Source organism: Trematomus bernacchii, unplaced genomic scaffold (assembly GCF_902827165.1).
Source record: "Trematomus bernacchii unplaced genomic scaffold, fTreBer1.1, whole genome shotgun sequence".
Classification (NCBI taxonomy): Eukaryota; Metazoa; Chordata; class Actinopteri; order Perciformes; family Nototheniidae; genus Trematomus; species Trematomus bernacchii.
The window spans coordinates 3,912,399-3,936,783 of NW_022987477.1; the positions used below are offsets into that span (position 1 = coordinate 3,912,399).

Here is a 24,385-nt window from a genome sequence, read left to right on the forward strand (position 1 = left end):
TCAATATCTGATAGATAATATTTTTTGGACAAAGAAAGTTAAACATTAAAAAAAATAAACACCAATAGTCTAAACAAAAGAAGCAGGGAGTCAGTTTCAGGAACGTTTTTGGTATGTTTTTTAATAAATTAACGTTCATTCAAAATACAGTGCCAAAGGAATATGATGCAGCCAAACATGCTAGTAAGGTTTGTCATGAAGCACCTGTGCTCATGTTTTTAAAGGTAGGAGGAAGACCCCTGCTCCCCCTCCCCATCCCCAACTATAACCTGCCCTCTCCACTACTGCTAGTGGTTGCCGGGACGAACTCCATAGCAACAGTCGTGGGCCAGCCCTCTCTTCTCACAACCAATCAGCAGCAAGATTCCTCAATTTTCACTTGAGAAAAAATTCAATCTGATAGGAAAATGGACATCTACCCACAATCACACTACAGTAATGTTTGATATTAAATTAAAAAAAGACACTAATACAAAATAGACCTGGTTATTTCCCCCCACACTAAAACAGTTGTCTTTTAAACATATGAAAAATATATATTTTATTATATATATTTCAGCAGCTTGGGGGAAAAAACAAAAAAAAATGCATGAGCCCGAAACCTACTGAGAGTGGAGTTGTGTAGAGACCCTCGTGGAAAGAAAAATGTTCATGATCATGTGACGATGGATGGAGTGAGGTGTAAACTGCGAGCTGTGTGGAAGACAGAGGTGGGGGAGGAGGACAGAGGAGAGGGGGGGGAAGAGGTGAGGGTGCCCGGACCTGCAGTCACCCACTCTTAAATCCTCTCCTCACTCGTTTCCCCCTCCTCCCGAAAACTACAGCCCCTGTTCCTCTCGTCTGCGGGGGCCTTCAGAAGAAAAACACGGATCCTGTTTGTTAAAAGGTAATCTATCCAATACTTATTTTGCTCATTTGTGGAGGAGGGTAGTTGTAGTAAACATGGATTTAAATGGAGACGACAGCAAGCAAACATGTCTGAACCAGTGCTGAAAGGACAACTGTCAATCATTTCATCATTTGCGCAGAGCTGCAACTAATGCGTTTTTTCATTATTGTTTGTCAACAGAATTTCAATAAAAACTACTAGCCTCATTTTTAAGGAATTTGCTAGACGGGTGAAGCAATGGATCGAACTAATTTTATATTTTGGAGCAGATCAAAAGTACAAAGCAGATATAAGTTACTATCATTACATTAGTGCTGCATTCAAGTGATGACGGAATTATAGTTCAAATGCGTACTAAATGGAAAATGTACATAAACGCCCGTCAAGTCAGAACACTTAGGATACAGATATCAAGGTGAAGTTTAAACACTTAAATACAATTGTGTTGGGTAGACAATTTGAGTTTTTTAAAAATGACATCTTATAGACTAAAAGACAATTCATTTATTTAATATACTTGTGGTCTTCAATGAAAATACGGTTTTGAAGCAGCTCTGCTTAAATGTATCCAAACATCAAAGGTCCAACTTTCTTTGCTCAATTGCCACACAGATGTTTTAATTGTTATTATGCGACAAATTTTTTTTAGCTTAAAAAAGGTTGAATATTGAACATTTATCAGTAGTTTTACAAAACAAATCTTAGCACTATGTCCACATACTGGAAATATTATGGACCTTCTTGTAGCCTCAGTTTTAAGTGAAGAGAATAGAGGTTAACACGTGTTAAAAAGTAAACCAAAAAAATTAAGGAGACTTTAAGCGTTAAAGGCCATGAGATGTGAGATTGAGAAAATGTTCATAAAATGGACCTTATGCTGCATATTTTATCTGACAAACTACCAGCTCAATATCAAACATGCTTTAAATTGTTTTGAGAAGTTTCTATGGAACATTTTGTTAGTGGATCTCGTTTGGGAGCCATTGTAACTACAGCTGCTGCTTCCACAAAGGAGCAAACTAATAACTTTTCCAAGAGCCTTTCAAGCCTTATACTCTAAGAGACAGATTTTCCACAGAGCTTTCATTTATCAGTGGTGAGAGAAGAGAAAAAGAGGAGAGGGGGAAGCCACGATCAGAAGGGATAGGGTGGGGGGGGGATTTTGGTACAGTTGCCATTGTCATTCCGAGAAGGTTAACCAGTTAAGTGCATCATCATCATCATCACAAAATAAGTTGACGTTCAGATTATCACATTGTAGAAACAGTATGACAGACTTGTAATAATATCTAACAGATGTCACAAATGACAAAATAAGAAGATTTTTTTTCAGATTACTTGTGTTTCCGAGGGGCATCTTTTCAATCCGGGCTGCACGTGAGGAGATCCCTCCACAACAGAGAGAACGTCAAACCCTTTCATATCAGAGAAGTGATCTGCCCCCCCTTCATGTTCATCCCTCAGCGTTACAGATTCCTGGTTCAGTCAGCGAGGTAGGGGAGGGGAGGTTAAGAGCTATACGTGAGGGAGGGTCACCAGCTCCCCGTCCACCTCAAACTCCTCGGCTCCGTCGGGGGAGAAGAGATAGGTTGGGGGTTTCCAGGGGGATTCTTCCAGGCAGGAGGGGTACAGCTTCCCCACAGCACAGCGGAAGTCCTTGCCCAGGTCCCAGAGCACGCGTTCGGACACGGGCTGCCGCAGGTACCAGCGGTCCAGCTCTATGTCGTACTGGTAGATCGCGTACTTGGCCCTCTCGTTCATGTGGGTCTCGCGCATGAAGATGCACAGCGAGTTGAGCAGAACCACCGCCCGCACGCAGGGGTCCGAGTACCGCTTAGCAGGGATGTTGGCGGCCTGGCGCCACTCGTTCTTGTTGACGTCGTAGATCTCCACGGTGACAGAGGAGCCGTCGATGGTGCTCGTGGGCAAGCGGATGCCAGAGTTGCTGACCACGTGGAGGCCGCCGATGTAGAAAATGAGGTCCCCGAAAGCAGCGGCAGAGGCGAAGCAGCGGCTCGTCTTGCGCATGGCCATCTCCACCCAGGTGTCGGCGCGGGGGAAGTAGCAGTACATCAGGTCGTGGGTCATCACGTAGATGCAGTCGTGCGCCACCACAGAGGTGCTCCAGTTCCAGGCGTAGGGGAGGGGGCTCATCATGCTCCACTCGTCCTTCTCGCAGTCGTAGCGCTCCACCGTGCGCTTGTTCAGCTCTCCTCCGACGTTATCTCCTCCGATTGCATAGATGTAGCCCTCGCAGTGGACCAGGGAGGGCTTGATTCGGGCACACAGCATGGGGGTTTTAGGAACCCAGGCGTTCTGCTGGGCGTCGAACCAGAAGAAGCTGTCGACAGAGCAGAACACCGCCTGTAGCTTTCCACTCTTGCCGTGGCTGGTGATAGAGTTTTTGAGAGGGATCTGCCCCCCGGCTATGAACACATCATTGTCTGGTGTAACGAGAGTCCCCACCTTCTGCAGGTCTCCTGGGGGGTTGTTGAGCTTGTACACTTTCTCCGCCTGCGGGCTGTAACACACTACTCTGGTAGGCAGACACCCAGCCACCACATATCCGTGACCCAGCTCTTCTGACATGGCCTCCATGAAGATCAGCATCTCCTCCTTGGTCATGCCTAGACGAGGCTTGAAGAACTTGGGCATGGACTTGTAGAGGCCCTGCACCACCACGGACTTGTCGTTCGGCGGCAGACCCTGGAACCAGGCGCGCTGCGTCACCTCGGACAGAGCGTCGATGCGGATCTGACTGAGCACCGAGGACAGGTGCTGCGAGCGGGCCTCCATGTTGTACTCCAACCACAGCATGGCCGCCTCGCGCACCGTCTCCTCCTTCTCCACGTTGAGGTTGTCGCTGCTCAGCACGTCGATCAACAGCTCGTGGGAGAGCTGAAGGAACGCCTCCTGCCTGTACACCATGGGGAACTTGTGCTCCACCATACGCTTAGCGCTCTGCTTGAGCTCACTGCAGCTGAAGAGGTCGCCGATGCTCAGCATGCGGACGCAGTTGTCAGCGCTTATCTTCTTCACCAGGTAGTCTCTGCACTGCAGCAAGACGTCCTCCACCTGAACAGAGGACAAGAGACCACAGTCAGACAAGACATTTCACTCTGAATCAAAGGACACGGCTACAAGAGTAGAGACTGACACAACCATAGTCATTTAAAGATGTAAATAGGAAGATTGGGTAATCTAATTAGGTAGATTTTCCGGGGGACCTCCATGGGACCTTATTTCGGGAAAATTATGTATTGAAGTCAATGGGGAGAGAAAGATTATCTTTCGATTCCGTTTGAATTGTGCCACGAATTACACATATGATGTTTGTTAATTTAAAAGATAATTTTGCAAGTCAAAAAAATAAAAATGTGTCGTAAAACTGTGAAGTAACACTTTTTTTGTGTGAAACCACTCAATGAACTACATCTCCCGTCTTATATTTCAACAGTTTTACGACAAACTGTGACTTTTTTTTTTACATGGAAATAATTTTTTAAGATTGACAAACATCACGTGTAATTCGTGGCACAATTCAAACGGGATCGAGAGATACGTTTTCTCTCTCCATTGACTTCAATACATACTTTTTCCAAAATAATGTCCCATGAGGTCCACCGGAAAGGGAGGGACTTCGCCCTCTCTATAGTGTTTGAATAAAAATAGCAAGTGTTTACACGCACCTGTAGGAAGCAGGCGGTCTCGTAGAGCGGCTCCACCGTGCTGTCGTTGATGGCCAGGTTGCCCGTGTAGGCGTAGGTGATGATGATCTGCAGGGTGGCTGGGTCCACGTTCCTCAGGTGGACGTGGGTCTGTTTGCTCTCACTGAGGCCGCTCATGAACATCGCCCTGCAGGAACACCAAGGAACATCCATCAGTACACAGAGTTACTGAATTAGGAAGAAAACTACAATGTCTCACACTGAACAAAATATTACTGACAAAATCTACTATCTTGATCTTAATCAGAGGGGTTTTGCCCAAATTGGCACATCATAAGACTTATTTTAACTTATACTTAACAGATTCTTGTTCTTAAAAAAATTGCAGGATTGTAGGATACTGCCGTATTTGAAGATGAACTGATTTTGATGCTTTACAGCTGCTGGTGTACACTGATTAGCATGCCCAACCAAGCCAGTTTCTCTCATTAGTGACAACAAGTGACAGACCCCCCCCCCCTGGTTGGTGGGCTAACTGTGCACAGTTTGTCTCCAGCTGGGACTCCTCTCTGTTTGAGTTCCATGCGGGCTGCCTGCACTTCCACGTTGTCGTGAGTCAGAGTGAGTCAGAGCTGCCTAAACCTCTTTTTACTGCATCTATTACTCAAATGTTATGTATCTGTAGAACTGTTATTGGCTTAAACTGGTCATTTGCATTTATTATGGCAACGTCTTTGGTGCATTGATGCTTCTGTGCTGCGCTTGTCAGAGTCAGATTGTCAGAAAATGACCAAACATGTAAGGTAATCAATTAATCCTAAGGATTTTTAAAGCCCAAATGTTAAACATTGACTATTTTCAGCTCCTTAGATAGCATGTTTTCGTGATTTGTACTCTTGTATAGGATACTTAAAAGGTGTAGCTTTAAGTTTGGAATTATTTGTCATTTTGTCACTTGCACTAGCAATAATGTGCCTGCAAAACGGCTCTGTCCTCCTGTATGGAGTTTGGGGGGGTGTGACTGTTTTGCTCACAGCAGGGGCTAAACCTTCCAGGCTGTGTTACGCAACCCTGCAGGCATACCCCTGCACCCCACCCCCTCCCTCTTTTTCCTCTTTTTCCTCCCCTTTCTCTACATCTCTCCCCAAGACCTACGTGACCAGACTTTCCCCTCCATACACCAGCACTCCCCAGACTCTCCCCTCTTTCCCTGAAGCGGGGAGGCGTGCGAGGGGAGGGGAGGTGGAAGCGCAGGCTGCATGACAGAGAGAGAAAAGGAAGGAGTAGCAGTTTGGAGGAAGCGCAGCCTGCGACACCTCTGAACCCTGCAGGGGAAATGCTTTGCATGTTCGCACCAGATCACGAGAGTGTGGGAAACAGGGGGTGAGATCGCGTAAGAGCTGGGTGTGAGAGAGGCATCAAGTTGTCAGGACCTTTTCTTGGAATGCATGTGTGAGTGTGCAGTGAGAGAGGGAGGGGTTAGACGCAGAGTAAGACAGCGTGTTCAAATGAAGCCCCTGTCAAGTACAGATGGACTCTTCCCAGAGCCGAGGCTGCTGCTCTGTCACATTCACTGCAGTGCACACACTTCATTATGCAATGTTGTGCGTTCAAATGAGGCCTCCTCAGGGCCTTGAGGGATGCTTCTGTACGACTATAGGTTAGAGATTGCTTCATTTGTTCTGTGAAATACATCGGACACGGAATAACTGGCGCAGAAGGAGCCCCGGCTTTCAAGGAAACACCATCCCCTTGTTTTCCGTCCTGCGTGTAAAGAGTGTATAACACTTGCTCTACGACGCTGTGCATTATTCATTGTAACCGTAGGAGGTGAGCACTTACAGACATAACAACCTCGCTTCATAATGACAACATATCGTCAAAATGACACTGAAGGGAATAATTGCTTTCTTTAAACACGGCGTGTTGCATTATTCATTGAAACTGTAGGAGACTAATTCAGAAGAGCCCCACCACACAAAGCATCATCACTAAAATAGTCATTAAAAACAGAAGTCTCAAACACACACAAGTTATTCCACACTTGCAGCACTTACCTGAAATAGGAGCTACATGTTGCCAGGACCATCTTGTGACACGGGAACTCTGAGTCCTCCACCAGCAGCACAACATCAGTCAGTAATTTCTGTTCGTAAAAGAACTTGAGCTGCTCCAGCAGGGAGACAGCGTAGTCCGCGTTGACCGGCCTGCGCTCACTGAGATCCGACATGGTTGCATCCCATGAATCGCGCCCCAGTTTTGAAAAGTCACACGGCCGGCAGAACCGGGCTCAAACCAACCAGGAGAATATATATTTTTCAAAAGTCAAGAGGGTTAACAGGGGGCGTGGTCTTCAACACCTCCACTGACCAAAGTGGAGGTGTTCAACTCCTATGTGGAAAAATATGCGCTGCTCCTTCTTCTGGAGATGAGTTGAAAGAGGAGATGGCTACTGAGTGTCGCAGTCAGGAGTCCAGGGGGTAGGGTCCTGGGTGAAGAAGGGGTTGTTTCCTCTCGTAGATCTATCGGATGTCTGAGATCATGCAGTGAGGCACCGGGGAGGATCGGAGGTAGAGGGAGAGCACCACAACTGTTGCAACCCTGCTACATCAGTGCTCGTCTGAAAAACACAGGAGAAATACAAAAACAGCGGTGATGAGTCAAGAATCCATGGAAACTAGAGGGACAGAAAAAATAACCCTTTGCTACACAATTCTGATTCATTACCAAAGATGCCCCAACTTCATAGCGTGACAACATAATCTCCTTTCTCCTTTTTTGGGCCTAGATCTTTCTGTGTGCAATGATGCCACAACACTGTCAGATTGACTAGAAGGGCCCTACATAAATGGGAACAAAAAACTTTCCAACGCCTGTTTTTATCAAAACAAAAGTACTGGGAAGAATATTTATGTCAAATGGTGCATTTTACAGCCACCTCCACGCTGAATCAGATCTGCTGGATGCCGATACTGACAAACACCCGAGACAACCTCCGATCGTGTGTAAATGTAAAGCATTTAATACATTATTTAAAGGTCCCCTATTATACTGTTTTTCATTACTTTATTATAGGTCTCAGATTTATACAAAACATGTTTCTGAAGTGTTTGGCTCGAAATACAAAACGGATCATGCATTGTAGCATCCCATAATCCCCTGTTTCAAAAAGTGCTGATTCTCTGTCTGTTACTTTAGATGAAAATAAGGAGCCACTCCCCACGCCCCTCTGAGAGATATTTGGTTAAAAAGAACACAATGGTGCTCTAGGAGGAGATTCAGGTGATAAGGTGGGGGGGTTACCTTGGTTGGTGATTGGCTAATGGTTACACAAGCCAAAAAATCGTTATGACATCATGAAGTGGCCAAAATCTGATCAGCTCATTTTCAGACAGGTTTTTATATAAATGGATAAGGACAAAAAGTGAGAGAATCTTTTTTCCTGAAACTTTCAGATTCTCTTTACACAGAGGGGACACATGTTGATGTAGAAGATACATGGAAAAGTGGATTTTGCATAATAGGTCCCCTTTAAGTAAAATCATGTATTTGTTGCTACTATCAGTGTTTTCCTTTATGCATCATAACTGCCACATTTTATGATGCATTTGACTGCTTTAGATGTTGAAGGTTGTGATGTTTTAACTCATGTATGTAATGTTGGTATCCCTGTGAGAACCATGCGAAGTATCTCTAAAAAGTCTCATGAGCTCAGACAAAAACACATTTCTGTTTCCAGCTTTGTGATGATGCATTTTTCAGTTGATCCAAGACGGTTTTTCCGAATGGTAATTGAGTCTTAGAAATAAGAGGACTTTATCTATCCAAAAGAAAAACGTCATCCTTCATTTGATCAGAAAAACAATCAAGATTAAGCTGTCAGACAACTGCAGTATAATATTTACTTCTGAGATGTGGTAGAATTATTAAGTAGCAGAACATTTGAGATACTCAAGTAAAATGCAAATCAACATTCGACTAAAATGTACATTTTACTACTGTTGAGGCCTACAGTTTACCAACAACGTGTACATGATATAGCTAAGTTAAGGTTTTCACATGACACATCCTTACAACGTTAGTCCATCTTTATACATCAACTTCCAACGCACTAGCTTAGATAACTGGCTAGCTACCTAGCAAGCTAACGACTGTACATTAGTGACGTATTTAACCCCAACAAACTGCTTACTAACGGTTCACTGAAGTAAAGGCTGATCTTTATAAAGATTGTATCGTTACAATTAATTTGGACGTGCCCGATCCTGGATGGACAGATAAATTAGCATGTTACCGTTACCCACCATTTCCAAAACAAACCCTGCCTGCCATCTAAAACATGGCAAAGTAACATTAGACAGGCGGGCCTGTTGCAAAATGCACATCTTGCTGATGTTAGGTAAGACGACAAAGATCATGATACATGATCATTCGTTTCAAAATACACGTAAAACAACCCCCGGCTTTGATAAACTGACCAATACATCTTAACAGCTAGCATCGATATAATGTTATATCGCTAGCTCACGTAGCGACACTTGCTTGATTGCCACTCGCGGCAAGTTAGCAACTTTAGCTCCACAGTTCCGGGGTAACGTAGTTGTTAGCCCTTGTCTGGTCACACATACTGGACAGTCAAGGGTCTCACATTATCTGGTCAATTATTGAATGGTTTTAGAAAGGCCATCAAAAAGGTACAAACCCTCTGCAGCAAACACATTTAACGAGCGATCATGCTTGCTAGCAGGCACACAGCTAACAGGCTAACTGCTAAACGAGCTAAATAAACGTAAGCTAGAGGCACTTTTCAAGTTAACCATTCCAACAATCAACATCCACGCTTCCTTACAGTGACTGTAGCCGGACTCCACGCACAGTAAATCGTCGCGATGGCTTCTCTGGTGATCAGAAAGTGTCAAGTAAGCTCCTCAAGCCGAATTTAGACATTAAACAGTTGTGTTGAAGCGCCGAGCAACGGACAACCTTTCAGCGCATCATAAGCGCTGAAATAAATAGAGGCCAAATGAGGATACTGCGCATGCGTCGAGACTAAGCGGCCTGTACTTGTTAACAGAGTAACTGCGCCCTCTGGTGGACAAATAGAGAATATACATTGGAGGAAGTAGTTTAAAAAAAGACCAACACACTCTGGAAATTATTGCCTCAAATAAGTAAGTAAAGAACCTAAGTAAATAAGTTATGTCCCACCTCTGAACATAATTAGTGTGTTTAATGTGTGTGGCTAAAAATCTTCTTATATTGCCAATTTGGAACTTTTGTCAACAACATAACATTTTTTTTAAACATAGAAAAATGATTCTATCCTAGTCTCTATTTTCTTTTGCTTGTAATGCTGATACGTTTGATACATTTCATTATTTTTTAACTGACACTTTTGAAACTCGAAGCTAATTTGCTAGCTAGCAGCAGCAGGTGTTTCCTATATTACTAATTAGCAGTGAGGCCTCGATTGTGTAAGCAGAACGTTATGTGGACCTGAGCGAAAAAGCGTTTCTACTACTTTCTACTCGAAAAATGTACTGTTAAACGGAACTTTCATTTTTCGAAGCCAGGGAATGTTTATTTGGTTGTTTTCATTCCTCTGCAGTGTTTTATTTCTAACAGGTTGAGCAAGCACGTGAAAGAAAATGGACGGTAAAGATTCCTTCTTGCATATCCAACTTTAACCGTGTTTTATTAACCCCAATGTGCAGGCAGTAATTGCTTGAAAACAATATTATCTAACTGTTTAACTGCTGCTTCCTGTAGATGGAAGCAAACAACCACACACACATGGGAACGGACAACAAAGAATACAACATTCCAGACCTTTCTTCTATGTCCAGCCGCCTTCTCAACCACAGTACATGTACCAGCAGCAGTGGCAGATGAATAACCCATACAGTCAGTATGGCTTACCTGGAGGTATCAACCGATTTAATCTTTTTTCCTGCCGTCACCAGAAGTGTATTTTACAGAAAATCTTTTTTTGCACCACTTTCCCTTGCACTATTCGGTTTTCTCTGTCTGTTATGTTGCATTCTTGGAGAAACCTGTGATTTTTCACTGCCAACAACTGCACTGTAGCTACTGTGCCTATGATATCATAGCTATTGAATATTAATTCTTGACAAAGCACTAAGATATGGGAAAATAAGTTTAGAATAGTGGGCTCTTTAAATAACATACTTACTTAAATACTAGGAAGTTATCAAGTATTTTCAACTCAAAAGGAGTCACTGGTGTTCTTGTCCGGTTTTTGTCTTAATTTTGTTTACTCTAAAGTCATCAAATGTGTGACTTGAGTCCACACCGTGCTTAATATTCTCCTCTCCACTACTGTCAGTCGTCAGTATTGCACTTAAATGCATCTTTTTATTTCCCAGGTCTAAACTATGGTCGTCCCTGCATGCAGCCATACCAGTACATGCAGTATCCTGGGTTTATATACCCACAGTCCCCGCTATATCCAATGGATTACAGGCGAATGTTTGAGCCCCGCTTCCAGGCTTCTCCTTGGCATGACATGCCTCGCCACCCGCACCAGTACCAGCAGCAGTACCACCACCACCACCACCAGCAGCCACAGCCTTACGAGCGCCGTGAAATGGCCTGTTCAGAGGCTCAAACCGAACCCAGCGACCCCATAACCAAACTCATTCAATGCCTGGATCAAATGCGAGCCACTGAGCTGCATGGCGCTGAGAAAGAGCTCGACTCGGGAGTCACCTCACACTCCTCTGGAATTTTTTCTCCAGGAGAAAAAAAGAAAAGTGGAGAGCAGAGTCCCATCCTGCCCTCGCCGCCTGATGACAGCCATTCTGAGTCGTCTCCAGCTGTGACCTTCAGTGAATCCACCACAGCGGTGTACGACAGCGAGTCCAGCCGACCGAGCTTAGATGGCCTGAGCCCCGCGGGATGCTGGTCAGCAGGATTTGAAGGGGAGTTGCCTCTCGATAGCTCCTCTATTCACGAAGACTATCCCGAGTTGAAGCAGCCAGCAGATGATGAACACTTCCTCCCTGCAGAGGTTGCAGATGTCCAGTCAGATATCTCAGCAACCAATGCAAGTGTTCCCAAATGTGACGTTAAAGAGCTCCCAAAACATAGAGTGGATCCAATCCTTCCATTTTCCTCTTTTACCTTCAGTCAGAAGGCACTCAAAGATGCTAGAAGTGTTGACAAAGTCTCAAAGGCTGAACATCACAAAAGTTGTCAGAGCTACCAGATCCTCAAGCTGCCTTTTGACAGTGTTCTGACGCCCGGAGATGCTCCAGCCACCTCCCTCTCCCCCCGTACTGCTGCCTACTACTACAACTACCTGTCTGGGCCGTCCACCCATGAGCGGATGAGCGTTCTCAGTCCATCTTTGGACGAGCTCTCCTCCAGAGATGAGATGTTCTCCACGGATCTGGACGATGCAGATCTTTTCCCCAAACATGTGTATACAGGCAGGAGGCTTGCAGAGGTTCTAAGTGGGTCTCCGCAAGCTGCTAAAGAAGTGGAAGAAGTGTGGCAGCCAGGATCGAAGAGGTTCATGTGCGCCTGCTGTGGGAAAAGCCTCGCCAAAGGAGTAGCCAGGAGTAAAGTCCGCAGCTCCAAGATATACAGGGATGAGGGCGGAGACTCTGAGGACGAAATGTTTGAGAGAGGCTGCGAGAAGCCCATCAGAGTGGTTGTGAGGAAGCATACTGCACCCAAAAAGCCCCCGTCTGTCCCACTGAGACATGCCGCAAAACACTGGTATAAAAGAGGCCAATACAAAGATCCCTCAGATCCAGTGACCCAGGAGGAAGGTCATGATGTCAGCGAGCAGGAGCCAGCCGATGAGGCCGGAGACATGACTGGTAGTGAGCTGCAGTGCAGAACATGTCTGGGTAAGTTGCCTTTTTTGTCAAATGATGTAACCATGTTTGAAATATGCACTGAATAAGTTAACCCTTTTTTTTATAGACGGACCCTGCAGAGAAGATCTGGCCATGGCAGACCCAGGCAGGTGGGGAGACGGTGATTTGATTCCCAGGCGGAGACAAGCAGCCGCCCTGCAACGACAAGGTTGAATTCACTCAAATATCCTGCAGAAAATACAAGCTCAAGTTCATTCTCTGTTAATTGTTGCAGGAAGCATTTGAAATCTCTTGAGTTTAGTTTACACTCACTATTAAAAAAATGACTTACAAAAAAAAGGTTTACATTTTTTTTTAAATACGCTTTTTGGACAAGGCACGACTCAAACCTCTGGGCTCTGAGGTGTTTCCTTGTTGTCATTGCGGTCTTCTTAAATTCATAGATACAACACATGCTTCTTCTCTAAGCATTAATGAAATCTTCAAATTGAATTCTCTCCTGGTTTTATGTTCTGCTCCTATCCACTGGACAGACACGAGTACTCAGCGGAAAGTGATGTACCACAGGCCAAGAGACGAGGATGACGACGAGCCACCCCCATTACACTGGGAGAGAGGTTAATATAGTAACATTGTTAACACTGTCACATTTCTTTGCATGCAATTAATGTTTGTTCTATCTTTGTCAGGCTCTGCGATGAGAGGAGAACCAAGATGTTAATGTACCCAAAGAATGTTGAACTGTAGGTGAAATGCAATATGTTCAGACTTCTGTTTTGTTGAAAATACGTCTTAACAAAATGTTTTCTTTCCTCCCCAGGTCCCCCTTAAAGGTGTAATTGTCAAGAATAATACGTTTAAAAATATTTAGAGCACCAGGTGAAATGCACCGCACACCTGTTTTTGTTTAGATAAAAGTTAAGAAAATGTATAAAGTTTCTGCAGTGACACTGTCTTGCACTATTCATGATTTATGGATTTCACAAACGTCAAATGGGCTGAAGGTCGTGTTGCACATGATGGTGTGCCACAGTTTGGGGCCAGTCCAATAAAAATATTGTCATAATTTAAACTTTGTCTTGAATAATTTTACATGTTGCAATGGTTCACATTATGCATGGAGACTTTTTTCTATTATGTATTGGGGAAACTGAAAATCAATTGTTTTGTTTGTGTTAACTGTTTCTGTAACCTCTGTGGATAGTTTCTGTTTCACTTCCTTGCAGTTGGAGAACATTATGGAGGTTCTATGGGGACTTTCCCTTATTTTCTGACATTTAATGGACCAAAGAATTCATCAGTTATTCAAAGTAATTGCATCCAAAGAAAAGGTTTACAGAAACCTGAGGCAAATAGCAACAACTGTTCTTGGAAATGGCCAAACTAATTATTATGGTTGTAGATCATTATTTAATTTAACATAAAAAAACCCTCTTTTTAGGGATTTTTCTTTTACCTAAAAGCAAACAAACCAGATTCCCACACAAACATGTTAATACTTAAAATCACTTGCTAGTAAACAAACTGGTCTCATGCAGTGTGTTTATTCTTCATGGCTAATACATGCTGCTCCAGGCTAATGACCTATCTCACTAATTGGCTCTTTAGGGGTCAAGCCTGCTTCTCAACAGGTTGTGTGTGGGATTTGCATTTTAGAGAATATAAATGCTTTTTCTTTTTCTGTTCACCTGCAATAACATAAGACAACGAGTCTCATTAAGACTGTGTAAAGCAGTGTGTCCCAACCCAATTTATTTTTGGATGCTTTTTCTTTCATTGAGTAAACTGTAAAACCCCTATCTAAAGTGACATATTTCATATATGCAGCAACAATACAGATCAACAAATAAACTGCACATTTACCCAAACAGTGATTTTAATAACAGCAGGCAGTTTGTGTAAATCAGGTCATTTATGCTTTTTGAGCAGATTATTTCCTTACCTTGTTATTTTTAGGATTTTAATAAAAATGTCCCGTTTATATTATTTCTTTTAAACAATCATACTTACATAATAGTCTTCTATTTCCATAAAAATATTGTCTAGTGCTGCCATTAAATGAGAATAAATAAAGTTGATATCTTATATAATGATCCACATTTAAAAAACAAACAACTTTATTTATTTGTATTCACAGGAATGAAGGCTATCTTACAAAACTTTAAATCAGGAAGCTTTGGCGCCCCCCAGGTTGGGAACCACTGCTGTAAAGAACAGGATGTGCCACTTTGAGCAACATATCTGCAACCTGTGCCAATGATTCGGACAAGCTGCAGGTGTGTTAATTAAAGCCAATCAGCTTCTCGCCTCCTCTTCCCTCCCACACATCTCCACCACAGTGGGAGGGAATCCCTGGGAAAGACACCTTTTTATTGGCTTAGGAAGAAGGTCCTCAAACTCTAATTTGACAAGTGACACCTGGAACAAAAATCCAGCCAATCAGTGCAGCATTTGACCTGCATTAGTCCACACCTTTGATTTGAAACATACTTTGAAAGCTGTGTTGGTTTGTCAATGGTGATCTTCATTTTTGACATTTGTTAAGTAAGTATGTTTTTTGTCATAAAGTACACTGAAAGTATCTGCTATTTTGTCACAAGTTTGCAGAGAGAGAACAAACAAGTTACATTATTTGACCTTGCTTCTTGTGTCTTTGTCAGAAATGGCCGCAGCCACAGCTACCTACCGACAATCTTACGGTGTTGGCCCTCGAGGGCCTGACCCACCATATGGTGCTCAACAGGCCCAGGGCCCCCATCAGCCGGCTCCGGGGCCTTCAGGAGCTCCACGTCCTGAGGAGCAGCACCAGCACCACCACAAACCTTTCTTCTACGTCCAGCCTGCGCAGCCATACATGCCCATGCAGAGCATGCAGTGGCCTGTACCTGTGCCCATGCCTTTGCCCTACAACCCATACTATGGCTACCCTGGTTTAGGTAAGTCAATTCACACAAACTATTTTGGTGCAACTCATTGATTTGGTTATGCAATTCTCCCTGAAAAGACTTAATTTATGCTGTGTGCTATGGAGCAAAAAAACACTGCTTTAAAAGCCAATGTTGTAGAGCACAATTAATTGAAGTGCCTTCAAATAATGTCCTCCTGTAGTTTTTACTAAAAGCTTTTCTTTGTTTTCTCATGGCATACATGCAAACAAACTTTGTAGAGACATTTGTTTCCCAGGCAAGGTGCCACCCAGAGTTTGAATTTGATTAAATTGTCTCAAGTATTATGTACTGCTATGAATATCTTTACACTAGTGCCATCATCAATTTAAAATTGGCGATTGTTTATATACTGTATAATGACTAAAAACCCACATACCGAATGACTCTCCCCTCTTAATATTGTTTTAAAGGCCCACATTTTAAATTCAAACATGGTTGAACGTCTGCAAGGTAATCCTTTTAATAGCTAAATACATAAAAGCATACTAAGAATGTGAACAAGGTAATCATTCAACCTGCTAGACACTAGCCTGTTAGCATAGGCAGTGCATTTTGGTTCAGATGAACTGCTAAGTAGTGTGCTTGTGGACTAACGATACTACTTTTCTTCTGCCATTAAGGTTACAGCATGCCAGTGATGCCCCACTATCAGCCAAATCCTTTTGTGGAGCCACCTACCTTTGTCTTACCCCATACCAACCTCCATTTGGTGGACTACCGACGCATGCTCAACCCTCAGTACTACCAGACCATGGCCTACCACTCCCGTAGGTTCCGCTACCAGCACAACAGCCAGACCAGAGAAATGACCAGCTCTGAGGTTCAGACTGAGCCTTTGTCTGCAACCCAGAGGAACAGCACACCAGGATCCAGCACCACTGAGCCCTCCAGCGGCCCCCAAGCCTGCAGCAGCGACAGCAGAACAGGTGTACCCATCAAGCAGCAGTCTCCACCAGCCGCGGCTGTGCAGAAAAGGGATTATTCCCAGGAGCCTAAGGACAAGGCACACTCTACCACCACCAGGACGCCACCAAATGGGGGCTTTGTGATTCAGACGGAGGAGGTGAGGATTGAATGCTGCACCACGCCGGTAGGACTACAACTCCTGCACTCTCGTGAGACTGCAGAGGTATCCCACAACTTTTCCGAAGACTTGGTCCAGTGTAGTAGCTCCATCCTCCAGGGCCGTGTGCTGCAGAACGAGGGGCAACACCTTCCTGCAAACCAGTCGGAGCAGGCTCTCCAAATTTGTCCTGACATCCTGTTAGTCGGTACGCCTAGGAGCAGTGATAAAATGCCTGCTCTGGAGGAGTCCAGGAACCAGACGGACTCTGTCTCCTCTGACTCGAGCAGTGACAGCGATTACAGTACGCCGTCTAATAGCTTCCACTTTAAAGCCACTCACCTGCCCTTAATCCCAAAGTACCTGGATGAGCTGTGGAAGATGGAATCCACTGTATGGTCAACAGAGGACACTGTGATTCCCTCACCTGACTCTCTAATCCAAAATGGCCGCGCAGAGTCTCCTGATGAAACCCTGACATGTGAAGCTGAAGTGCCTTCAGCCGACCTGCTGACTGTCAGGGAGAAGGCTGCTGCAGAAGAGGTCGTCCCTGAGATTGAGATGCCTCCTCTGGCAGAGGATGAAGAGGAGGAAATGTACCCCACTGTGGAGGATCCTGGGGATGAGATGTGGACTATGAAGAATATTCCTGCCACAGGAGAAGATCCTATCACTCGCACAGCAAAGTTGTTGGACAATTCCCCTCTTAAGGCAGATGACATCAAACCTAGACGAGAAATGAATGCTCATGATCACCAGGATACTTCATTCGAGTCATTGCCTGCCTACCTCCCCTCTACCAGCTGGCTTGCCGACTTTGATAATGTCGACTATTGTGTCAAAATCCCTCCACCTCCGAACAAACGGGACAGACCTCTGAGCAGCCAAGAGTTAGATTTGCCTAGCAGAAGAAGAAAGCTAGACCTAGTCGACAAAGAACAACCTACCGTTCGCAAGTCAAAAGAGCGGTTCAAACCCAAAGGGAAGGTGGACCGGAGAAGCCTCTCTGACAATGAATGCTGCCTTAACAGCAATTTCAATGAGAATGCATTTACTCCTTATGCGTCCAAGAGGGAGCGACTTTGCTCAAGATGTGTAGTGAAGAGCAGGACCCGCACGTCGGCTGCTCCAGGACCCGATGGTCACACCTTCAAAAGAAAAGCTGCTGTTTTCCAACAGTGGAATGATTCACTCCTGCCAACATGTGAATCCTGTAAATCTCAACCCATGAAACAGCTGATAAGAAAAGGTTCTGGTCTTGATGTCTGTGGCCCTCATCATGGACACTACAGTGAGGGAGAATATTCTGAGAACGGCTCATTTCGCTTCGGCTCAAACTGGAGGCCGGCTCCTCCCAGGAAGCTCAACGATCTCAAGAGGCCGCTGGCTTCAAAGCAAAATGTTGAGAAATGTCCTACAGTGATGGACCCAAACCTGAAGGAGAAGAACTGTGTGTGCAATGAGCCGCAGCACCAGTATGCTGCATGGGAGAGGCTGCACCACTGTCCCCACGGCAACGCCATCCAGGAAATGGATGAGAACTGTGCAATGCCGGTTTCCCTCCAGGACAAATGGAGGATAATGGATCAGATTTACCTGACGCACAGGGGTCCAACTGGTAAGCAAATGTATTTTACCTCAGGAAGGTTAACCCTTCACATGTTGTCATATAACTCACTTTTATCTGTAACTGTACGACTTCTTATTTGACAGATAAGGCATGGAAAGCAGTGCTGCCAAACGCTGACATTGATCGCTTCAAGAAGGAAGCCAGATCACCATATTTTAATAAACACAAGAAATCACAATCACAAGGTTAGTTTTTGGCATTTATCTTGAGGGGGAGAGCATGTACAATCTGCACTAAATGGCATTTAGCAGATCCCCTTATTTTTTCTGAGTATTTTATTATCTGCTCTGTCTGAGAAGCCTTTATCCTTCCAGTAGAGTAATATCTACCATTTTGTCTTCCATTTAATATAGATTGTCATGCCTCATAACCCCATAAAAGTTGCACGAGCACGCTTTATTCAAGTTGCCGTTTCAAGAATTCAATTATGCACAAATGAAATGCATAATCTTTTGTTTTTCTCTCCACAGGAAATTGTAGAAAAGACACAAGATGCTGATTTGCACGAGAGCACAATTCAACAAAGTGAGAAACTCGCTTTAAAAGAAAATGTCACTTAAATTATTCACACTTGAATGAATTGTATTATAAATCACAATGTTCACTATTTATTACGATTTAAATAAACACAGATTTTTGATACTAATTGCATATTTCAATTTTTCCACCTTACTGCTTCATCAATGTGTTGGGGTATGAGAAGTAGTAACCTAATTTGTCCACTAGATGGAACTATTTTCCACAATATATTGTAATTGTAAAAAGAATCCATCAGATGATAAACTATTAAAACAATTATTTATTTATTTTCTACATGTTAACTTAAGGAAATGTACCATGTATTATTACAGGGAATTTGGAATGAATTTAAATAGAAATTATCCATACAAAAGTCAGATTTAAATGTTATTTGGAGCAACCTGATAATTTATTTCCCTAAAAAGACACATCTTCCTTTTGGTCAATTAGAACAAACCAATTTCCTCTCCGAAAAGAACATCTGACAGTTTTCATCTTGTGATTCATTATTAACATGCCACTGTGATCCCTTATTTGCATAAGACCTTTTAACTGACAGTGTTATCTAGAATGACTTTCAGTCAACGTTAATGTGTTTATCATCATGAGTCACTGGTGGTCTCTGGTGATTTCAAAGCTGTGACATTTTGATAACAGATTGTATAGCCTCTAACCTACAGCTTCTCTTAGTGATGCTAGTAGCTTAACTGTTGACGGTAACTAACGGCATAATCCTGATCAAATTCATATATATTTTAAAAGTCTACTTCAGCTTTGTTTGTATAATGTGTGCTGGAATGCTCGGAGGTCAGAAGTTGGGAATTTGGAAAAATAACCCCTTCTGCTACTGAACTTGGGAGACAAAACACTTATGGAACGTGTGCATGGATAAAATAGTGAGGATTGCACCTGCTAAACGTCAGTGTGCATCATTGTAAAAAAAAAATGTGCATGCTCACATTAAGGTGCAGCTGTGGCTGAATACAGCCTCCAATGACTCTTAGTCCTGTTTCTGATAACGTCAGCTAGAACTGGTTCTTAGTGTGAAAACAAAGGTTTGTGCACTATTGAATTAATAGTCAAAAAGGACATTATTAGAGTCATAGACAGTATTGTGTTGAGGCGACTGAACCCCATTATTGACTGATGATACAGTATGTAATGTTGCACCCGAAGGGGAAAAATACACAAATGTGTTGAATAAATAATGAATTGTGGGCCAGACCATTAGAGTGTATGCAGTGTTCAGCAGGCCTTTCAGATCAGGTAATGAAACCAATTTTACTGAAATTGTTTCAAATGACACATGTAATAACATGTGCAGCAATAATAGCTTTTCTGGCTGCAGGGGAGGTAAACACCATGACTGAGAGTGTATGTTTCCGTCGGCTCATGTGGGATACGATGAGTGTGTGTGATTTCCAGGGTCTCACAACAGGCCCACTACTGCTGGCTTTGCCTCTCAGATTGCTTTTGCTTTCTCCTCATCCTCCATGGAGAGATCTGCACCGAAAGCCCACACAATGCACAGCCTTCAAAGAGAATAAAGGCTCGCTTTTGTGCATTGTTTGAAACGGAGACGGACGAAAAAAGCTTTTGTAATTTGAAACAACCCTTTTAAAGTGATTTCTGGCAAACGGAGAGGAGAGGCTCTCTGAAGCTAACAGTGTGTGGTGAGGAAAGTTTCAGCACTGAAGCGCAACACATGATTTCCCCTCAGATTTGTCAGTTTCAAGGAGGAGATGGACACCGTGGTTTGGACTGTCTCAGAGCTCATATCTTGTAGACTCCTTCCTCCTGCTGCCGTTCCATCTTCATGACGCCTGCATTATGGGTAAATGTGAAAAGCTTCGGTGTGATTGGCTCCCTGGGGGATTTACAGTATGAGGTGGTAGTGGAAGGATGTCTGATATGCTGTGTGTATCACATAAAGCCTGAGGAGGCACATATATCTTATAGAACGACATAAGCAGGCATGTCTCTGTGGATGAAACATACTGCAGTTATGATTTTCCCTGATATATTCTAATCTAATGCCATCTAAACCCAACATGTACTGTAGGCTACACTTAAGGATGGAAAGATTAAGAAAATCCTCAGAGGGAAGGACGTTTTATAGTTTCTCACTCAATGGACTCGAGCATCAGCTCTGGATTTAAGAGCTTGGAAAATAAAACACAACAGCACAAATACAAAAAAAAAATTGTTTAAAGAGTTAATTCACCTAAACCATAACAACAACATATGTCCTACTTACCCCTTACATTATTTGGGTAGAAAATAGTTTGAATTATATTTTTTGAAGGCTTATGATTAATTTACTGCCTTTCAGCAACATTCTGTAACTTGTGGGATTTGTGATTGACAGAAAGCTCTGCCTTTTGCTAAAGTAACGCTAACTGCTAGCCACCTTTAGCTAATTAGCTGTTAGCTCAATAAGATGGGCTGTAAGGAGGACACACATAATGTAGGCTTATTATAAGACAAAAATATCTGCCCCTTCCTTCAGACTTCCTTACAGAGCCCCTCCTCCAACACACACGAACGCGCACATGACCAATGAGGGTACGAGATAAGTTTGTGCACGAGATGGAAGGCTGACAGGCAGGTAGGCCATCCAGTTATTTTAGCCGGGCCGGCTAAAATAATTGGTCGTGCTTTTTACAGCGCCACGGCTTCCACAGATGACATTTGTTTATGTATTTATTGTCAAAGCATTTAATGTATTCATTGCTTTCAGGATGTTAAGAGCATTCCATGGAATATAACAAAAAGTGTTTCTGACGTGAATTACCTACCCCACCTTATGTGTAGTAAACGCAGCCCAAGGCATGACTCCTCCCCTTTCCCTAGGTGAGGCCAGAGTAGAGGCCCCCCCCCCTCTGGCCTAGTTACTGCTTTGGCCCAGTCCTGGTTATCTATTGTGGCTGGTATAACAGGTAAGCACTTACATTGATCTCTTGACATGCACAAATCAGCCTTCTTTCACTGCATACTCAGTAGACTGCATTCTGTTACAGTGTTAGCAACATATTGACTGAGCATATTGTAGTTAGAACCCCATTGTTGTTCCGACTTGCTGTAAATTATCACATTTGTTATGCCAGATGTGGTGAGTACTGTAGGGTCCTTACAAAGCATAATGTTAGTATGCAGCATGGTGAGCCACAACATGTTCATAAGTGAGCTTTAGAGGTGTATTTGTATTTGCTAGGCTAGCTGCCCCCATGTTTAATGTTAAGCTAGCTAGGCTATACATGTACTCCAGCTCCATAATGTCCATATGATCGATTTATTTCTGAGTATTCAGACAAATTGAAACATATTTTAAAGCCTTCCCTTGATATTGTCTCTCAGTGAGTTCATGTCAGTTTGCCTGCCCTCTGCTCTGTGCTCTCTGAGTGGGTGTGTAGTTCCTTGAGATGCCTATAAAGCTGTGGGAGGTTAAGAGCATCTATTCTACCTACTTAACTGTTTGGAGTGATTCTGTCAAGCTGTCAGGTCGCTTTTCCTGGAGAACAGCAGAGAGCGCGGCTCACGGTTCAAGTGTTTTGAAATGCTCATCATAAACCGACGTCTCAGAGATGACTAAGCGCTATCAGCTCACAGGATTACTTTGAGAGGAGAGTTTTCTCAAGGGCTCTCGACTCCCTTTTATAAAGAGAAGAGTCGAGATCATCACATTGGTGAATAGGAGTTGATGTGAGTCAACATATACACAGTATTTACACAGTTACACAGTCTAAACTGAGCATATTCTAGGCCTATGTATCCTTTAATAACATCAAAACCTATTTTAAATGAGTGCAAAAGGCACATCTTAACAACATTTTTTTGTACAACGGTAAAGTTGGCGCAAGTAGTTTTTGTCCTATGGACTTTCTTTCCTAATATAATATTGGCCATTTTTTACTCTGAAGCTTCTTAGCCTCTTTAAGCTAATTGTTCTGACTTACAGGGTCAACATTTCAACAAAAATGTCAATTTTTACATTAGCACCGGTTCATTCTCAATGGAGTACAATAGTGAAGGTCTTTGTTTCTACATTTTCAGTTCCTCACTCCTCCTTCAGCGGAAGATAAACGCCTGGCCGGTGTCCTGCTGCTCTGCGGCTCCTGAAGGACATGATGGATGCGTCTTTGAAGGATCCCTTCTGTCATCCAGACGGCCAATTAGGGCCCGGCCACGGCTGGCCACTCCGGACCGAAGGTAGGAGGGCAGCATCACTCACTCAGTGGACCACACTGACTTTTGGCAGTGCAGCCAATCGGTCACCTGACGCTGTAACAAAAGCATCTCTCGAGAGCACTGACGAAGCTTTAACCAAAAGTTTATCCCAACTCCAATATTTTTATATATTTGTAATAGAGAAGCACAATGGTGGTCTTGTGTGGCTCAGAGGCACTAACGTCTGCAAGGTTGGGGGTTTGTTTCCCACTGGGACCCCCCCACACCCACTCAGGTGTATGAACTCAATTAAGCAATAACACAGTGAAGGTCGCGCTGTGCCGTGGTTACTGGCAGCAGTCAGCTGCAGCTGGAGGAAATGTAGATCAGCCAGCAGCCGCAGAAACACGACCTTGACTGTTACTGCTCTTACACAACGCTGAATACATTTACACAGCAGCTACAAAATGATCAGGCTTTAATACAGTACATGGCCAAAAGTGTGCGGTATGTGCATTTTACAACAGTAAACACAGGATTTGTATAAACATGTTTTTTATTTTTGCTGTAGCATAACAATTCCCATAAATTAGTATTAACAGGCCTTTAAGAATAGCTAACCAAAATTACTCTCATTATATTTTCATTTGAATTTTTTCTCATTTTAAACTGCAACTTATGCACAACAATTTCCTGGTATGAATATATTTTATAATTATTTATTTGAATTTTGCCTCTTACTGTCTTCCCCCTGTTCATAAATAAGCATCATCCCTGAAATATAAACAAAAAAAGCAAAATGCTAAATAAAATGAAGGCTTGAAGGAGTTTCTGATAAGTTTAATCCGATGTATTCTCCTTTGTAAGAGCTCACTGTCTGGACATGAGAGGGAAATTAATAACTCGAACCACTTCTTCCATTATTATTTTCAAACATTCAGAACAAGTGTTTACCGAGAAGGTCAAATTGAAAAACCGCTGATGCACGGCTGCTCATGATCTCCACATGTAAATGTCAAGGGTGCATTTGGCTGTCCCCCCCCCTCATTTTGGTATGATTCACCCTATCATGCAGCTCTTAGCTTGAGGAGCCGTGCCCTCTTGGCCCCACTTGTATACACCAGAGAGCATCAAAACAACAACACAGAAAAATCCCGCCTGACCGTCCTCTGCGACTCCAACCAAAACGGAGCGTGGCCTTGCCGGATATTGAGTCAGTGTAGTGTGAAAAGGAATATGGTGTCGGGTCTCCAGGTGTCATGTACTGTAATAGCTGTGAGCCCAGAGGGGAGCAGAAGCTGCAGAGTTCAGCGTGTCCACTTGTTAGCTGTAAAACAGGTCCATCACACAGTGAGGCGGAGAACCGGCCCCCGCTGCAGGCTCAGCATTTCTCTAGCCGAGGTGACGGTAGATAGATCAGCTCATGCTCTGCGGTCTTAATACCTGGGGCTTTTACACTTTAATGTCTTTCACTTGACAAATGACCTGTGTTTATAAAGTGCACCTCGCAAGCCTCGGGACTTGTGGAGCAGCCAGCGGTGGTGAATGAATCCTGAGAGAATGGTTTTTAAAGGAAGCGAAAGCAGCCGTTGGAGAATTTAATGGTTTATACCAGAGGGTGGTGCTGATGGTGTGAGGGGAAAGCAAAAGGTTT

General features: G+C 43.5%; 3 protein-coding genes across 3 annotated transcripts; 2 read left to right on the forward strand and 1 right to left on the reverse strand.

Moving 5' to 3' along the window:
• Positions 1 to 94: 94 nt before the first annotated feature.
• kbtbd2 (kelch repeat and BTB (POZ) domain containing 2) lies at positions 95 to 9,564 on the reverse strand. The gene is made up of 4 exons (XM_034148023.1): positions 9,407 to 9,564; positions 6,615 to 7,177; positions 4,579 to 4,744; positions 95 to 3,964 (listed from the first exon to the last, which is right to left on the reverse strand). The coding sequence occupies exons 2-4, from the start codon at positions 6,785 to 6,787 to the stop codon at positions 2,405 to 2,407; spliced, it is 1,899 nt and encodes a 632-aa protein (XP_034003914.1). The 5' UTR covers positions 6,788 to 7,177; positions 9,407 to 9,564; the 3' UTR covers positions 95 to 2,404.
• Positions 9,565 to 10,031: 467 nt separating this feature from the next.
• On the forward strand, positions 10,032 to 13,476 carry buc (bucky ball). Its single transcript, XM_034146196.1, has 7 exons — positions 10,032 to 10,212; positions 10,327 to 10,482; positions 10,944 to 12,434; positions 12,511 to 12,612; positions 12,938 to 13,021; positions 13,094 to 13,147; positions 13,225 to 13,476. Exons 1-6 carry the CDS (start codon positions 10,206 to 10,208, stop codon positions 13,123 to 13,125), a joined length of 1,872 nt encoding a protein of 623 aa, XP_034002087.1. The 5' UTR covers positions 10,032 to 10,205; the 3' UTR covers positions 13,126 to 13,147; positions 13,225 to 13,476.
• Positions 13,477 to 14,822: 1,346 nt separating this feature from the next.
• LOC117494954 lies at positions 14,823 to 18,691 on the forward strand. The gene is made up of 5 exons (XM_034145979.1): positions 14,823 to 14,948; positions 15,065 to 15,340; positions 15,973 to 18,033; positions 18,129 to 18,230; positions 18,516 to 18,691. Exons 2-5 carry the CDS (start codon positions 15,067 to 15,069, stop codon positions 18,542 to 18,544), a joined length of 2,466 nt encoding a protein of 821 aa, XP_034001870.1. The 5' UTR covers positions 14,823 to 14,948; positions 15,065 to 15,066; the 3' UTR covers positions 18,545 to 18,691.
• Positions 18,692 to 24,385: the final 5,694 nt, after the last annotated feature.

What these genes read in the sequence shown, in the direction of transcription:
- kbtbd2 (XM_034148023.1), bottom strand. Translation starts at nt 6,787, where the DNA reads ATGTCGGATCTCAGTGAGCGCAGGCCGGTCAACGCGGACTACGCTGTC. An exon ending in ACATGTAGCTCCTATTTCAG is followed by an intron (nt 4,745 to 6,614) that starts GTAAGTGCTGCA and finishes GTGTTCCTGCAG; the next exon opens with GGCGATGTTCATGAGCGGCC. An exon ending in AGACCGCCTGCTTCCTACAG is followed by an intron (nt 3,965 to 4,578) that starts GTGCGTGTAAAC and finishes TCCTCTGTTCAG; the next exon opens with GTGGAGGACGTCTTGCTGCA.
- buc (XM_034146196.1), top strand. An exon ending in GCAGTGCAGAACATGTCTGG is followed by an intron (nt 12,435 to 12,510) that starts GTAAGTTGCCTT and finishes TTTTTTTTATAG; the next exon opens with ACGGACCCTGCAGAGAAGAT. An exon ending in CCCATTACACTGGGAGAGAG is followed by an intron (nt 13,022 to 13,093) that starts GTTAATATAGTA and finishes TATCTTTGTCAG; the next exon opens with GCTCTGCGATGAGAGGAGAA.
- LOC117494954 (XM_034145979.1), top strand. Translation starts at nt 15,067, where the DNA reads ATGGCCGCAGCCACAGCTACCTACCGACAATCTTACGGTGTTGGCCCT. An exon ending in GACGCACAGGGGTCCAACTG is followed by an intron (nt 18,034 to 18,128) that starts GTAAGCAAATGT and finishes CTTATTTGACAG; the next exon opens with ATAAGGCATGGAAAGCAGTG. An exon ending in CAAGAAATCACAATCACAAG is followed by an intron (nt 18,231 to 18,515) that starts GTTAGTTTTTGG and finishes TTCTCTCCACAG; the next exon opens with GAAATTGTAGAAAAGACACA.